Source organism: Panicum virgatum, chromosome 6N (assembly GCF_016808335.1).
Source record: "Panicum virgatum strain AP13 chromosome 6N, P.virgatum_v5, whole genome shotgun sequence".
Taxonomy (NCBI): Eukaryota; Viridiplantae; Streptophyta; class Magnoliopsida; order Poales; family Poaceae; genus Panicum; species Panicum virgatum.
The window spans coordinates 52,546,669-52,562,305 of NC_053150.1; the positions used below are offsets into that span (position 1 = coordinate 52,546,669).

Consider the following 15,637-nt stretch of genomic DNA (forward strand, 5'->3'; position numbering starts at 1 on the left):
ACTGAATCCAACAGTGTCTCCATTTTCCTCTCCAAGCTCTCCATTTTCCTCTCCTAGCGCCACTCTCCTTTGCTAGGCAAATACACCTAGCCACTCTCACTGGCCATCCCCCGCTAGTCTGTTGGAGTGTATCCGAATATAAAGAGAGAATCTTGATCAGATGGATAGCTAAATGAGAATATGGATAGCGAGATTTGACTAGACTCTTGAAGTTGCTCTAACAACGCCAGTGCTACCATGTTTCTACTAAATCATTTGCAACATTTCCTTTGAAGGTTTAAGCTGTTGCTTTCTGAAATGCTTTTAGTAATCCAACAATCTTAAGTACCATATCCTCCGAACACAACTATCACCAGCACGTAGATACGCAACCAGAAAGAGGGGGAATAAAGATCACGATGCTGGCCAAAAACTTCATAATATATTAGTCTTAGCATTTTCAACTCGAAAATGGAGCCTTGATCCAACATCAATGTCAGCAATGCATGATGCCACATTGCACCAGCCACCAGCGACCAACTAGTTATTGGTGTGAATAAGATCTGGATGCTAACCATTCCCTTCTGCGGAGAATATCCTGAACCTAGATTTTATCAGCAACAACATCAGCAGTGTAATCGTTGCCAGTTTGTTCCTTCACCCTGAATCACCTGATGAGCGAGCTTCCTCACATTTGATGTATCTATCCACCTGTGTCGCACGACACAACGCATCTTTAAAAATTTTCTTATCAGAAAAAGCATCAAAATCACTACACAAGCATACTAGAAGTCCAGTGGCATCCCGAACATATCATTGATCTCTGCCATGACATCACGAGTGGTGATTGTGGGCTCAAATAGACAATTCTCAGCATCAGATTTACAGGGGTTTTTCTGATTGGCTTTGCTGGTGGGGTTCTCTTGTATGTCATCATCAGCTAATATGGAGAAACCGGAAACTGGAGTCAGTTTTCTAACTGACAGTGCATTGGTTTTCCTCTTTGTTCTCTCACCCTTGAAGTTCAATGGTCTACCAAACATGTTGTTTATATCATCCATAGCCTCCTTCAGATTGATAGTTGGTTCCAGGGGCGGATCCAGCTGGGGGGCTGGGGGGCTCGAGCCCCCCCCCCCCCCCCCCAGCCCCCCGGAAACTCCATTGGAGCCCCCCCTTGATTTTTTCCCCTGCCATTGAAGAAAGCTCAATGTTGAAGATGAACAGTGTGTAGTTGAGCCCCCCCCTCCCTTTCTAGTCTGGATCCGCCACTGGTTGGTTCCACTAACCCATGGTGGCATGCATTTTCCACCCTAGGCTCATCAACTATAGTGGACCCAACAAACCTATGAATCACAGTGTCTTCTCGAAGCCCAGAATCTGCATGATGAGAACCTTCATGATATCCTGTCCCTGAATATTGAACTGGACGGAGCAAAGAATTATTATCATGAGTAGTCTGCACCGTTCTGGAATTTATCTTAATACCTTCATCACTTCTCCCAGATTGTTCTTCATCATCATCTTTCAATATTGCAAGTCCTCCCACAAATGGCTTCTGGAAGGTACTTTCACATTGATGTCTTGATGCGTCACACAATGGTCTTGGAGGATGCTTATTATTCTTGTGCCACATGGCATTCTGGACATTGTCATTAGCCTCATCTTCATCAACATAGATTTCAAACCCAGCTTTTTCATGATTTAACTTCACGTTTTCCTTATCAGAGTTCCTGTTTTGCCCTGCATTTTGGTCATTGCCATTAGGACCATCCTGGTCAACAAAGATCTCAAACCCTCTTGTTTGCTGACTGAAATTTGGATGGCCTTCCTTCATTCTGTTGTTGTGAAGCCTGTTTGGATCATTGCCATTAGGTTCATTTTCATCAACAAATATATCAAATGCACTAGCTTGCTGATTATGATTTGGGTTTTCACGCTTTGATCGTCTCTTGAGCATCGTCTCAGGTTCCAGTGGCTCCAGAAACATGCTATTGATGGCATCCATGGCCTCCTTAGTGTTTATAGTTGGTTCAACTAGGCCATGATGGCAGGCATCTTCAGTTTCTGACCTCCCAACCAATGCAGAGCCTACAAACCGTACGACTACGGTATCATCGCTATTACAATGGGAAAAATTCTTGACAGCACCTGAGTTGCCTCTGGATAGCATGCCAACTTTAGCTTTAGCAGGCACTAATGGAGGATTACATTGTAATGAATGATTAGAGCTGCTTGCTGTCTTGGATTTCAGTTCTGTACATTTTCTGCTTTCACCTGCAACATATTCCAAAAAATAAGTAAGGTAACTGCAACAGATCAACCGTTTTATTTTTCATTTCACTTAGATCAGGAAATGTGTTTGGAAAGGAAAAATCCATGTAAGGATCCAGAACTTCAGAAGAAGAAATATGTTTGATTCATGTTGGGGAAAAATGACCAATAAGCTTTTAATAGAGAGAGAAGTGGCAGGTCAACATTGGTCACGCCAGGATCTGATTTCTCATTTCTGTACCCTTTTTTTTTTCACAGGCCTACCTTCAATTTGGTTGATAGGTGCAGCACTTGACCCAGCTTTCCTGTGCATTCTTTCCTGCAGCTAAAGCTCATAGATTGAAAAAGGAGTCAGCAAACCCAACATTGGCCATCAATGGGCTGGAGTGCTGGACTGCCGACAAGACGAGCAGGAGATTTCAAATGGGCGAAACCTCGGGGGAGTTTAGTTCCCAAAATTTTTTGCGTGAAAAGTTTTAGACAATATTTGACCATTAATTAGAGGTATTAAACATAGACTAATTATAAAACTAATTACATGGATGGACGCGAAATCACGAGACGAATTTATTAAGACTAATTAATCTATCATTAGAGGTTGGTACTGTAGCACGGCATTGTCCAATCATGGTCCAATTAGACTTAAAAAATTTGTCTCGCAATTTCACCCGGGAATTGTGGAATGGATTTTGTCACTTATCCACATTTAAAACTCCTAATTAGTGGTCAAACATTGTCAGTTACTGTAGCACTCAAAAAAATTGGAAACTAAACGGGCTCCTCATCGTGGCAATGGCCTCCGTTCCAATGTGAATGGGCCGGCCCACCAAGACGACGGAGATACTCCATCAATTGCAGCCCAAAAGTGGCCACGGCCCATTGGACGATGGAGAAATTGCTCAAAAACAGAGCCCATCAGATGTTCAGACTTGAGACATGGCACATCAGCGCCACCACCTGTCTCAAAATATATATGCTGGGTACAGTACAGCAGAGCTGCATAACTGACCAAGATTATTCACACAACACGTCAAACTCCTCTGATCAACCCATATATGTAATGGACACCATAACTCAAATATGCTAACTCTCTTTATTATGCTAACAAGATGCCGTGGACGCTGGTTATGCCATCTTCGGGAACAGGTATTGTAGGTCAATTATGTCAGCGAGAACACCTGCAGCAGTGGTGTCATTTCCAGCTCCTGCGCCTTGGATCACCAGAGGGGAGCTCTGGTAGCATCGGCTGTATATTTGACAAGTTTTTGCAGACTCTACTTTTCATGGAGCTAGAGAAATTACTCTAGGAAGAGTGAAATAAACACTGCATACACCACCATACTGATTCTAATTACAGTTAATACACAACGGTGCTCATCTAGTATCATGACTTATTAGGATGAATGATTTGTCTCCCATGAATAGGAACCAACCAACAACGGACAGTGGCGACATACAAGGACGACCAAACAAAGAGAGAATAGGAGTAACATACCACATTGTCACTTCCCCTCAATCTACCAAGCGCAGAATCTTTTGGGAGCTCTTTAAGGCCTACTTGGCACCTGCAAACTAGAGAGTTTTAGACCATTGGAAGATTGAAAACCAGCCAGCAACATGCAAACATTAGAAAGAAGTTCCAACCAAATGGTAGACAACATTATTTTGGAACATTGATCATGACAATTTCAGTAGTAAACCGTGCTTCAGATTAGAAAACATATTGGCCTTGATTTACGATGCAAATGGGCATTGCACGGCGCTAGCACACTATAAGCTGGATATATACATACCCTGTGCTTTCAATCTCACACACATAGCGAAGAACATTTCCTCTCGAAGATGCTGCTTTGACCTTTTCTTCCATGCTCTTGTCAAGTTTTTCTAAACCGCTTTCAAGGAAGTCCTTTGTGGACGTTGTATCAGGCCCTAATTCTCTAGGATATAAACTCTCAACCTAACAATGATGGAAAACAAAATTAGCTCACTTAGGCATTGCCAAACACACAGTGCCTGAACCTGTTCTATTACAGTCCCAACAATTCACTGACCATAGGGCATAATATAAATGATCTACCTTTGAATAGAGAAAGGAATTTAGAGAAAGAAGTGACTTTTAGTGTTAAATAAATTCAAATTAATAGCTCTCATATTATATAAAGTCCAAAGAAAAACTCCCATGCCATGTAATAGAATCAAATTGATAAACAAATCAAATCAATCAGCTATATAAATAACTTTACAATTTTGGAGGCTATTCATTGTACTATTTCAAACTTAGCATATCTGCATAAGGTTGATATAAAAGTCTATATATGGCCCAGTAAACCAGGACACAATAAATAAAAGGAATACTGCCCACAAGTACTAGATGTGACCAGGAATTACTTTGCCGAGAACCTAGTTGGTTACCTTTAATGTTGAACAGCTAAACTAACAGTGAAGTAGCACTCGAATATAGTTTCAGCCATAATCAATAATAATGAAAATATCGCACGGTGTACAGAGCACTATGTTTGAAAAAAGAAGAAGAAGGTGTTTTCGAAGTTTAAGTCATAAACTTTGATACATAGCATAGATAGCCATACATTGATATTCTATATGCTAATTTGTTGCCCCAGAAGCCTAGCCAGGATCAAAGCCTGCATGCAAAGGTGAAGTTCTTAGATCTGACCCCCTACATGTTAACAAAGGTAAATCAAAATATTCGAACCAAATCTCTGTTAGAAGCTCAATTCTAACTCTCATTGAGCTGAGAGGATGACAATGAACTTGGGGCAATTTTCTGGGTTTTCTTCATTCACAAACTCAAAGCCATGCCTTCCAACGGGAGCGGTGGCCACACATATATACAGCCAGCCAAGGAGCTGCTAACTGCCTAGTCTAAGATGCTCCTGCTGTCCTAGAAAAGTAGATGCTAACTGCTGCAACTGTAGCTGTCCTAGCAAACTAAAAAGCAGTCCAAGATGCTGTCCTCTAGGGGCAGCACAAACCCACTGCATGCTGCAGCAAAAAAGGAGATGCTGCAGCAAAAAAGGAGATGCTGCAGCCCCCACAAAGACCAAGAGTACAAGACTTATTCCCTTCATTCTCCCCCTAAGCCTTGTGCGTCGTCTTGTGGGAAAGTTGGACCATCCCGGTCCTGGAGCAAAGCTCAAGGAACTTGATCCTCCCAAGAGGCTTGGTGAGCAGATCCGCAAGCTGATCCTTGGTGTTGATGTAGCTCGCCATGATGCTTCCTTCCTCCAAGCAGCCTCGGATGAAGTGATACCTCACCCGGACGTGCTTGCTCTGTTCGTGGAAAACGGGGTTCTTCGCCAAGGCCAGAGCGGACTTGCTGTCCACCCTGAGCTCCACTGCTCCAGTGTCTCTGCCGAGTAGATCACCAAGCAGTCGAGCGAGCCAGAGCGCCTGAGTCGACGCGGTGGAGGCCGCTATGTACTCGGCCTCGCAGCTGGACAAGGCCACCACCTGTTGCTTGACCGACTGCCAGCTAACGAGGCACTCGCCGAGGAAGAAGAGGATCCCGCTCGTACTCTTGCTGGTGTCGATGTCGCCGGCGTGGTCGCTGTCGCTGTACCCGACGAAGTGTGCCGCCCCAGGGCACCTCGGGTAGTGGAGACCGTGGTCGAGAGTCCCCGCAACATAGCGGATGATCCTCTTCACGGCCTGCTGGTGCTCCGTCGTCGGTCGCTGCATGAACCGACTGACGTAGCCAACGGAGAACGCCAAGTCCGGTCGTGTGTGGGCGAGGTAGCGGAGGCTCCCCACAAGACGCCGGTACTGAGTAGCGTCCACCTCCTCCGCCGTGCTGTCACGGCTCAGCTTCAGCCTCTCCTCCATCGGAGTGAGGGCTGGGTTGCAGTCGGTGAGCCCAGCGAGCTCGACGACGCGCTTGGCGTAGGCGGTCTGTCGAAGTGTGATCCCGGAGTCGTCCTGGTGCACCTCGATCCCCAGGTAGAAGGAGAGAGGCCCCAAGTCGCTCATCTGGAAGGTGGCCTTCATCTCCTCCTTGAACACCGCCACCTCCGCATCCTTGGTGCCGGTGATCACCAAGTCGTCGACGTAGACACCCACCAGCAGGGCATTGCCTCCTTTGCCCCGCCGGTAGATGGCCGCCTCGTGCGGGCTTTGCTCGAAGCCCATCCCCTTGAGCGTGGAGTCCAGCTTGGCGTTCCACGCCCTCGGGGCCTGCCGCAAGCCATAGAGGGCCTTGCGCAGACGTAGCACCTTACCCTCCTTGCCGGGGATCGCAAACCCCGGCGGCTGGTGCACGTAGACCTCCTCCTTCAAGTCGCCATTGAGAAACGCCGACTTGACGTCCATGTGATGGACACGCCAGCCCTCCTGGGCAGCTAGCGCAAGGAGGAGTCGCACGGACTCCATCCGTGCCACGGGAGCGAAGGCATCGTCGAAGTCGACTCCCTCCTGCTGCACGAAACCTCGTGCCACCAGGCGAGCCTTGTGCTTGACGACGGTGCCGGCCTCATCCCTCTTCAGCTTGAACACCCACTTAAGGGTGATCGCGCGGTGACTGCGAGGGAGATCAGCAAGCTCCCAAGTGCGGTTCTTCTCAACCGCGTCCATCTCCGACTGCATCGCGGCACGCCATGCCGCGTGTCCCTCGGCCTCTGCGAAAGACCGAGGCTCGCCGTCGTCGCACGCGAGGTGCAACTGTGCCTCCAGGTCGTGAGGCACCAGTCCTGGCACCGGCTGATCACCGAGAAGGTCCTCCATCGTACGGTACCGCAACGGCTCGCCATCATGGTACGCATCGACGCGCTCCTCGTCGTGAGAGAGCGGAGTAGCGAACTCCACCGGACTGTGCTCAGCACGAGCAGGTGTCGAAGTAGACGGGCCCGGAGGAGTGGCTATCGGTACTGGAGTGCGCGGCATCACCGGCTGTGGTGGTGCAGCTGAGGAACTCGGCGCAGCCGGAGTCGTAGCTGAAGGGCGTGGTGCCACCGGTGTGGCGGGCGCCGGAGTCGGTGGAGGCTCGGGGACCGGGGTAGGCACGCTCGGCGAAGAAGAGCTGCCTACTCCCCCAGCTCCCTCGAAGTGGACGTACTCGACGGTGAAGTCGTCGTACGTCGGAGCCGAGCCGTCGTCCACCGCCTTGTCCCACGCCCATCCTCGCCCTTCGTCGAACACAACGTCGCGCGCCGTGCGCACACGCTGTCTCCGGGTCGAGAATGTGGTAGGCCTTCGAACCCGCCGCGTAGCCGATGAACACTCCCGGAGTGCTCCTGTCGTCGAGCTTGCCGATGTGGCCAAGCTCCTTGGCAAACGCGAGGCAGCCGAAGACCCGCAGGTGGGAGACCGCCGGCTTGCGCCCATGCCAAGCCTCATACGGCGTCATGCCGTCGAGTGCCTTGGTGGGCAAGCGGTTGAGGATGTAGACGGCCGTCACCACCGCCTCTCCCCAGAAGACAGCCGGCATCCCCCTCTGCTTGAGGAGGGCCCGGGCCATCCCCACAACCGTCTGGTTGCGCCGCTCGACGACGCCGTTCTGCTGCGGGCTGTACGGCGCGGAGTAGTGGCGCTGAATGCCCTCATCCGCGCAGTACGCCGCGAACTCGGCCGCCGTGAACTCGCCGCCGTTGTCGGTGCGCAGCACGCGCAACTTGCGGCCGCTCTCCGCCTCCGCAGCAGCCTAAGCATGCCTAATGGCGTCCGCAGCCTCTCCCTTGCTGCCGAGGATCATCACCCACATGAAGCGGGAGAGGTCGTCGACGAGCAGCAGGAAGTAGCGCCGTCCTCCTGGTGTGACCGGTGTCACCGGGCCACACAAGTCCCCGTGTACGAGCTCGAGCCGCTCCTTGGCTCGGAAGCTCGCCTGCTGGGGGAAGGAGTGCCGCCTCTGCTTCGTCAGCATGCAGACGTCGCAGAGCCGCTCCACGTGGTCGAGGCACGGGAGGCCTCGCACCATCTCCTTAGCGCCGAGCCGCTTCAGGGCCTCAAAGTGGAGGTGCCCAAAGCGCTCGTGCCACTGCCATGCCTCGTCGTCCCTGCGAGCTGCAAGACAAAGAGGCTGGGCCACCCCGACATGGAGGATGTAGAGGCGGTTCTTCCCTCGAACCACCCTAGCGAGAAGCTGGCGACGGTGGTCCCAGATGCGGAGGACCCCGCTGTCGATCACCACGCGGGAACCGCTCTCATCGAGCTGCCCAAGGCTGATGATGGAGTTCCGCAACGCCGGGATGTAGTAGACTTCGGTGAGCATCCGGTGCTCTCTGGACTTGGCGGTGAAGATCACGGAGCCCACGCCCTTGATCTCCACGGCGGAGGAGTCCCCGAACCTGACGGAGCCACCTACGTCGACGTCCAGGTCGGAGAATAACTCCCGCCGCCCGGTCATGTGGTGCGTGGCGCCGGAGTCGAGGTACCAGCCATCGACCCTGTCGTCGTCGGAGCCGTTGCCGAGGAGAACTCGGGCACGCGGCTCGTCGAGGTGGAGTAGAGCGGTGACAGGCGGTGCCGCCGGCTGCGGCTCCATGTCCCCGTGGAGTAGGAACAGAGCCGGCTCGTCATCCGGCTGGGCCTTCGCGATGTGGGATTGGCCCCCACGCCTCCGCTGCGGGTAGTCCCTGGCCCAGTGGCCGGGCCTGCCACAGTTGTGGCAGGCGTCGTCTCGTGCCGCCTTGGGCCCTGTCAGCGGCGCCGCCCTGAGCATCTCCGCGGGCGCCACCCTCGCCGCGCCCTCGTGCCCCGGCTTGGGCACCTCCGCGCCCCTTTCGCGGCTTGCCGCGCTTGCGGCCACCAGTCGAGGAAGAGGGCTCCCCCCTCCTCCTGTCAGCGCGCCGAGCCTCCCACTGCTCCTGAGTGAGGTGGAGCTTCCCACCGATGGAGATGCCTCCCGAGGGAGGCTGTGGCTCGTCGCTGTCGACGACCTTGAGGCGACCTATCGCCTCCTCGATCGTCATGGTGGAGAGGTCCAGCAGAGACTCGATCGAGCGAGCGGTCTGCCTGTACCTCTCGGGGACGCAGCGGAAGAGCTTCTCGACGGCTCTCTCCTCGTCGTAGGTGTCGTCGCCGAACTGCACCACCTTCTGCAGTAGAGTGTTGAGACGGAGGGCGAAGTCATCAACATCCTCACCTGGCTTGAAGGCCAGGTTCTCCCACTCCTTGCGAAGTGCCTGGAGAGTGGTCTTGCGGGCGCGGTCGCTGCCGATACGTGCCGCAGCGATGGAGTCTCAGGCCTCCTTGGCAGTTCGCTTCTTGGAAAGCGTGAACTGCATCTCGGGCGGGGCTGCTGCGATGAGAGCATCCAGTGCCCGTCGATCCTCATCGTAGTCGACGTCGCCGTACCGGACTGCCTCCCACATATGCCGCACCTGGAGCTTCACCTCCATGACTGCGGCCCACTCGACGTAGTTGGTCTTGGTGAGGGTGGGCCACCCACCACCGGGACCGACGTCCCTGACCACCGCCTAGAGGCCGTGGTAGCCGGGGGCGCCGCCGCGCGCACCCCATCCAGGAGCGCCGCCGCCAAGGGCGCGGCCGCCGCCAGGGGCGCCGCCTCCGCCGCCGGGCGCGCGGGCCCCTGGACCGCCGCCGGGCGCGCCGCCGGGCACGCCGCCATCTAGGCCGCCGCCGGGCGCGCGGAACCCTGGACCGCCGCCGGGCGCGCCTCCGTCCAGGCCGCCGCCGCAGGGGTGGACTGCTGCCAACCGCGCGGTCCGCTCCCGCGCTCTCTCCTTCTCCAACTCCTCAAGGTCCTCGTCGGCGGTGGCGTCGCCGGCGATGGAGCCGCTGAGGCTGCCGCGCAAGGTCTCAACCTCGACCTCCGCCGCACGCGCTGCATCCTCCGCCGCCTCTGCTTCCACCTCCGCCCTGGCCGCCGCCAGCTCCGCTGCAGCCAGCCTGGCCGCCCTCGCCGCTGCTGCAGCGGCTTGTGCCGTCGCTCGCCTGCGCTCTTCTGCCGCGGCGAGCTCGGCATCTCGCTGACGCCGTGCGCTCGAGGCGACCGAGCGCTGAGACGGTGCGTCGGACATGGCGCGCCTCCAGGGGGCTGCTGCGTGGAGAAGACGCAGCCTCTGCTCGTCTGCTCGGGTGAGGAAGGTGGAGTAGAGGGTGCAGCAGGTGCTGCTGCGCTAGCCGCTGCTGCTGCGCTAACTGCCGCTGCTGCTGCGCTAGCTGCTGCTGTGCTAGCTGCTGCTTGAGAGGGAGAAGTGCAGGAGATGTCTAACCTACAGAAAAGTACGGCTCGGATACCAGATGTTAGAGGCTCAATTCTAACTCTCATTGAGCTGAGAGGATGACAATGAACTTGGAGCAATTTTCTGGGTTTTCTTCATTCACAAACTCAAAGCCATGCCTTCCAACGGGAGGGGTGGCCACACATATATACAGCCAGCCAAGGAGCTGCTAACTGCCTAGTCTAAGATGTTCCTGCTGTCCTAGAAAAGTAGATGCTAACTGCTGCAACTGCAGCTGTCCTAGCAAACTAAAAAGCAGTCCAACATGCTGTCCTCTAGGGGCAGCACAAACCCACTGCATGCTGCAGCAAAAAAGGAGATGCTGCAGCCCCCACAAAGACCAAGAGTACAAGACTTATTCCCTTCAATCTCATCTTGGGGCATTGTATCCTATGATGATGTAACCATAGAAAACCATGAAGGTATTAAACTTGAATACAGACAGTGCTTAACATAGCCTACCTGAACAGGAGCATTGCAATAATGGTTATATTTATAAGCTTTTTCGCTCAAATCCAAGTAGAACAAACTAAACTCGACTACCCAACACGGCAGTAATTCATGCAACACATAACAGTTCTCTTCAGAAAAGAGAGGAGCGACAAACAGAAAACAACTTAGTGACCGGGAAATTGTTGGGTATCTGACCTTTCTGGCTACATCCATTCCACCAAGATCATCACGTGGATCTGGCCAAAAATAAATAAGTAAAAAATATCAAGAAATGCACATTTCCGGCAGGTAAAACAACAAATAATTTAGCGACACTGTTTGAGCTCCACCTCACAAAAAGAGCTAACTACAAACCGACACATATGAAAATTGTAATGAAGAATATATCTATAAGATATCTGCAAGACCAGGTTCTGTATAGCCAAGAGACTTGGCTGTTTTCACAACTTCACTAAATCTCTTTCCTTCCTCCAGCTCACTCATCACATACCCAAGTGTACCTACAAAACAATATGAGGGAAAACTTGTGTTATCTTTCTCAAAAAGCGTGGCACCCTTTTTACACAACAGACAAATAAGTGCGTACCACTCAGACTGCCAACAATACGAGAAACTGGATCTCCAGATGCAATAATACGGGTTACAGAAGCTATCACAGGCAAGCCAGCTCCAACCTGAAAGTAAGAACAGCACATATAAATCACCAGGGAAGCTAAAAGAAAGTGAAAACACAGTAGAGCTATAAATCACCAGGGAAACTAAAAGAAAGTGAAAAAATAATAAAGCAGAGAAAAATGTGAAATAACTACATTATAAGTATGTAACTCCTATCATGTATATGTCTGTATGATCTTCTGATGTCAAGAAGAACAAGTACAAATTAACTCAATGTAAGCAGAGAAGAATGAATTGGAATGATATGGTTGATTTGCAGCATAATACCATAACATCAAATGCATTACAGGCAAGGTTCTGAGATAAACCCATAACACTGAAATTCTGGTCATAGATAGAGGTAGTTTGAACAAATGTAGAGGCATCACGTTGGAAACAAAAACAGAGAGAGAAAAAATGGCATCCATAGAAGCATGAGCGTACAGTAGATTCGAATCTTATCCGACGGAAGTTGGAGACCAACTTTTGAAAATCCTCCTGCGACGGCAACAAATTCATTTGATAATCAGATAACTCTTTGTTTGATTACAGGAAGTAGTAGGATTTCAGCATCAATAAAGACTATATGAAGAAAAAAAAGGTCAAATAGTATTACATAAGCGCCGGTAAGAGGTTTTTTGTTTGCCAATACAATGCAGCATCCATGATCCACAGCATCCTTGAGTAGACTGACAGTATCATAAGTTGCAGAACAGTCGACCAGTACGAGACCTGGGAATAGGCGTGTGATAATGAAATTTGGGCTCAACATCAGAAATAAGATGGAAATCTCTGATAGACAAAAGAAAACAACAAGACTGCAGGCCTTTTCGAGATCTACTGATCAGAACATAAAAGGCAGAAAGTAAAATATACTAGGCAAATGGAACAGGAAAATGTATGTGTTGTTGAATACTACAGAAACAGAATAACGAACCAGTTGTCCTTGCAAGTGTGGTTGCAGCGTCTGTGACTTGACTTGTAGCCTCAGGGTTATTGAACAGCCGACAGTGTCCTGAATTAGCGAATCCAATTAAGTATTATTGTACATGTTGATGAAGATGATGGATGATGAGCAGAGTGGAACGGAGGGGATATGTACCTAGGCCGAGCAGGGAGGATAGGGGAGAGCCGGCGGTCTTGGCGGTGCAGAGGTGGGTGAGGAGCGCGTCATCGAGGCCGCTGGAGTGGACGTCGTCGGCGACGCCCACCACGCGGATGGCCACGCCCTGTAGCCGGTCAGCAGGTGATTATCAGCGATAAGTATCAAATGAATCAGGCATACAGGTGGAGTGGTTGGCGTGGAGCGGCCGGCAGGAGACGATGTGGCGGAGGAGGTAGCGGCCGACGCCGCCGCAGCCGAGCAGCACCGACTTCACCGGCGTCGGCATTTGCATCACTTGGACTTGTCCGTAGATCTATCTCTCTAGGACCTGAGGAAGCCGCCGCCTGCACACCTCCACCGCCCGGTGAATCCGCCAACAGCCGCCCGGGGTCCTCCGGCGACGGAGGGAGTGGGGTGATGGACATGGACCGTGCCAACAGCTCGTCCCGGGGTCCGATCTGGCATTCGATTATGGTTGCACAATCTCTGCAGCTGTTGAATCAAAGTATTGTGCAGTTGTGGAATTTTATTCTGCAGATATTCCATCTATTGCTGTCTGGAATCAACGCATGAGTCGGTCCTGTCCTATTTGAAATCAACCCTTAAGTGCTACAGTAGATTGCAACCAGCTGGGTCTCTGGACCCTGGTGCACTGGAACCTGTATTTGCTTGCCTAGTCGCATCAACTTAATTTGGCGAATTGAGTAAAATTCAAGTCAAACAAGAATACAAGATACTTTTAGCTGCATGGTGTTTTTCTTTTCCGCTAGAGGATCACTACTGCTTGCATTCGCCCTTGTTGCTTAGCTTGATGAGGAACACACAATCCGGATAGCAAATACGGGGTACTTTTAGCTGCCAACAGCCCCTGTTGAAGGACCGGTTCAAGGATTTCCCCTTGAGCCCTGCAGCCTTCTGTTCTCTTCCATGTACCATCTCTTCAATCTCTCTTGAGCAATCTCCACCTGCAAATAGGAATAAGTAACAATTCAATATGATATGCAACCGTCTAGCAGTCCATAGTTTTCATCGATGAATCAAGGTAACCTACCTGTTTGTCCCAGTTGCTCTTTAATGTTATGAACAGAAGCACAATGGTTTGGACTAGTGTTCTGAGCAGCATGCCAATCCAAATGCCCTACACAACGGTCAATAGACAATGAAATTACCAAGGGGAGTGGAGGACAAACTTAAAGCTAAGATGCAGCATACGCCAATCAAATAATCTTTACCTTCACATGAAATCCCACCACATAGCCTAGTATTGCTCCAAGAGGAATGCCAATCAAGTAGTATGATGTAATATTAACGTAAGCAACTACGCTTTGCCAGCCCACACCAACAGCAACACCTATAGATAATCAAATGACATCTTAGTGTCAAGAAAGCATCCTTGGTGTTTTTAGCATCTATTGCTCAGAAGAATATAGAAGCAGACCTGATAGCACTGGTTGAACACTGTTTAACAATATGGAGAAGGCTAGCAGAGGCGAAAGGTTAGCAACTGCGTTGGCTACCGCTTGACTCTCAGTAAATATGTAGGCAAGGCTTCCACGGAAGAAAAGAAAGAGCACGAACAACACGAATCCGATCGAGAAAAGAAGTGATGACCACATTGTAGATCGCGAACTTGGCCCTTCTTGCACTTCCAGCTCCAAGCTCATTAGCCACTCGCACTCTGAAGATACATTGCATTAACATCAAAATTGTGGTATACATAAAAACATTTTTGACTGAAAGTGAACAAAAAGACAAGTGTATAGTTACCCTGTTGCAGCCAAAAAGCCGATAGAAATCATCATTTCCCAATCGTTGATATTAAGGCTGCACATTTCACAAACAGGTACCACAATGCTTAATTATGCTCGCTTTTGAGACCAAAAGGGACAACATGACTAACAAAATGACATGTAAGAGTTAACACCTGGATAACAACTACTGAGTGAAGTGCATAGTAACCTGTATCTTACCGTATTGAGAGGGCATCAAGTGCAATCGCTGCATTCTTCATATAGCCTGTGTGGAGCACCAATATGGTGTTGTACCACAGTTCCAAACTGAAAGGCAAAGCAGAGCAATAAATATATATGTCAGGCATATAGGATTCTTGGTAGAACCAGTAAAATAAAGGTTGCCTAGTAGTAATCATCAGAGTTGTGTTTTCTTTTCTGAAACTGTGTATGTTATGTTTTCTTTTCTGATGAAACTGTGTATATGTATACTGAAATATTAATGCTGCTTACCAGAGCTGTTTTTCTTTTCTGAAACTGTACATATACATTCTAATGAAACAATGAATGCTGCTTACCAGAGCATGACACCAGAAGACAGCGATAGCTTCATAATGGCAGTAAGGTCAGTGAAGGCAGCAGACGAGAAACCTGTCCACATGAGAGGGCAACCGCCGCAGAAGATGAAGGCAAAATGCCCAAACACTGGGATTCACATGGCGATAACCATGGATCCCATGAGACCAGCAAGGCCGAGCCGGAACCTGATGGTCATGAGCCAGGACAGGGCGAGGTGGAGGCCGAGGTTGAGCATGGCGAGGTAGGTGATGATCAATTGATCATGTTCTTGCTCTGCGCCTGCAGGTACATCTGGAGCGTGAAGGACCAGACGTAGGAGAACATGACGGGGATGTACCAGAGCAAGATGGTGCCGGCGACGGCGGAGATCTGCGGGTCCTGGCCGAGCGCCACGAGCAGGGGCTCGTGTGAAGAGGTAGACGGGGAGGAGGACGACGGCGCAGGCGAAGATGATGATCCAGGAGCGCTGCAGGTAGATGCCCAGCATGTGGTACTTCTTGGCACCGTAGGACTGCCCGCTCAGCGTCTCCAGTGCGCTCGCCATGCCCAGCTGCAGCATTTTGCAACAGTTTGCATGATTGGACGAAATGCATTATAGCACCACAACGTGCATGAAGCATAGTAGTAGTTAATTTTAGCTTTGTGTAAGAGTAATCTGAAGTGGCATT

General features: G+C 50.7%; 2 protein-coding genes and 1 pseudogene across 3 annotated transcripts; all 3 read right to left on the bottom strand.

Annotated features, from left to right (window-relative positions):
- Positions 1-87: 87 nt before the first annotated feature.
- On the bottom strand, positions 88-11,391 carry LOC120680264. 2 transcript variants are annotated; one of them, XM_039961878.1, is made up of 8 exons: positions 11,309-11,391; positions 11,097-11,137; positions 4,839-4,892; positions 4,044-4,207; positions 3,746-3,815; positions 2,515-2,575; positions 1,261-2,253; positions 88-1,069 (listed from the first exon to the last, which is right to left on the bottom strand). In XM_039961878.1, the coding sequence occupies exons 4-8, from the start codon at positions 4,115-4,117 to the stop codon at positions 765-767; spliced, it is 1,503 nt and encodes a 500-aa protein (XP_039817812.1). In that variant the 5' UTR covers positions 4,118-4,207; positions 4,839-4,892; positions 11,097-11,137; positions 11,309-11,391; the 3' UTR covers positions 88-764. The 2 variants fall into 2 exon arrangements, with proteins under 2 accessions (XP_039817812.1, XP_039817813.1); XM_039961879.1 differs by lacking the exons at positions 4,839-4,892; positions 11,097-11,137; positions 11,309-11,391 and having other exon boundaries at positions 2,515-2,644; positions 4,044-4,077.
- LOC120678317 (homoserine dehydrogenase-like) lies at positions 11,289-12,946 on the bottom strand. The gene is made up of 7 exons (XM_039959442.1): positions 12,878-12,946; positions 12,658-12,784; positions 12,172-12,287; positions 12,000-12,053; positions 11,844-11,900; positions 11,488-11,575; positions 11,289-11,401 (listed from the first exon to the last, which is right to left on the bottom strand). The coding sequence occupies exons 1-7, from the start codon at positions 12,944-12,946 to the stop codon at positions 11,289-11,291; spliced, it is 624 nt and encodes a 207-aa protein (XP_039815376.1).
- On the bottom strand, positions 12,205-15,637 carry LOC120680267 (annotated as a pseudogene).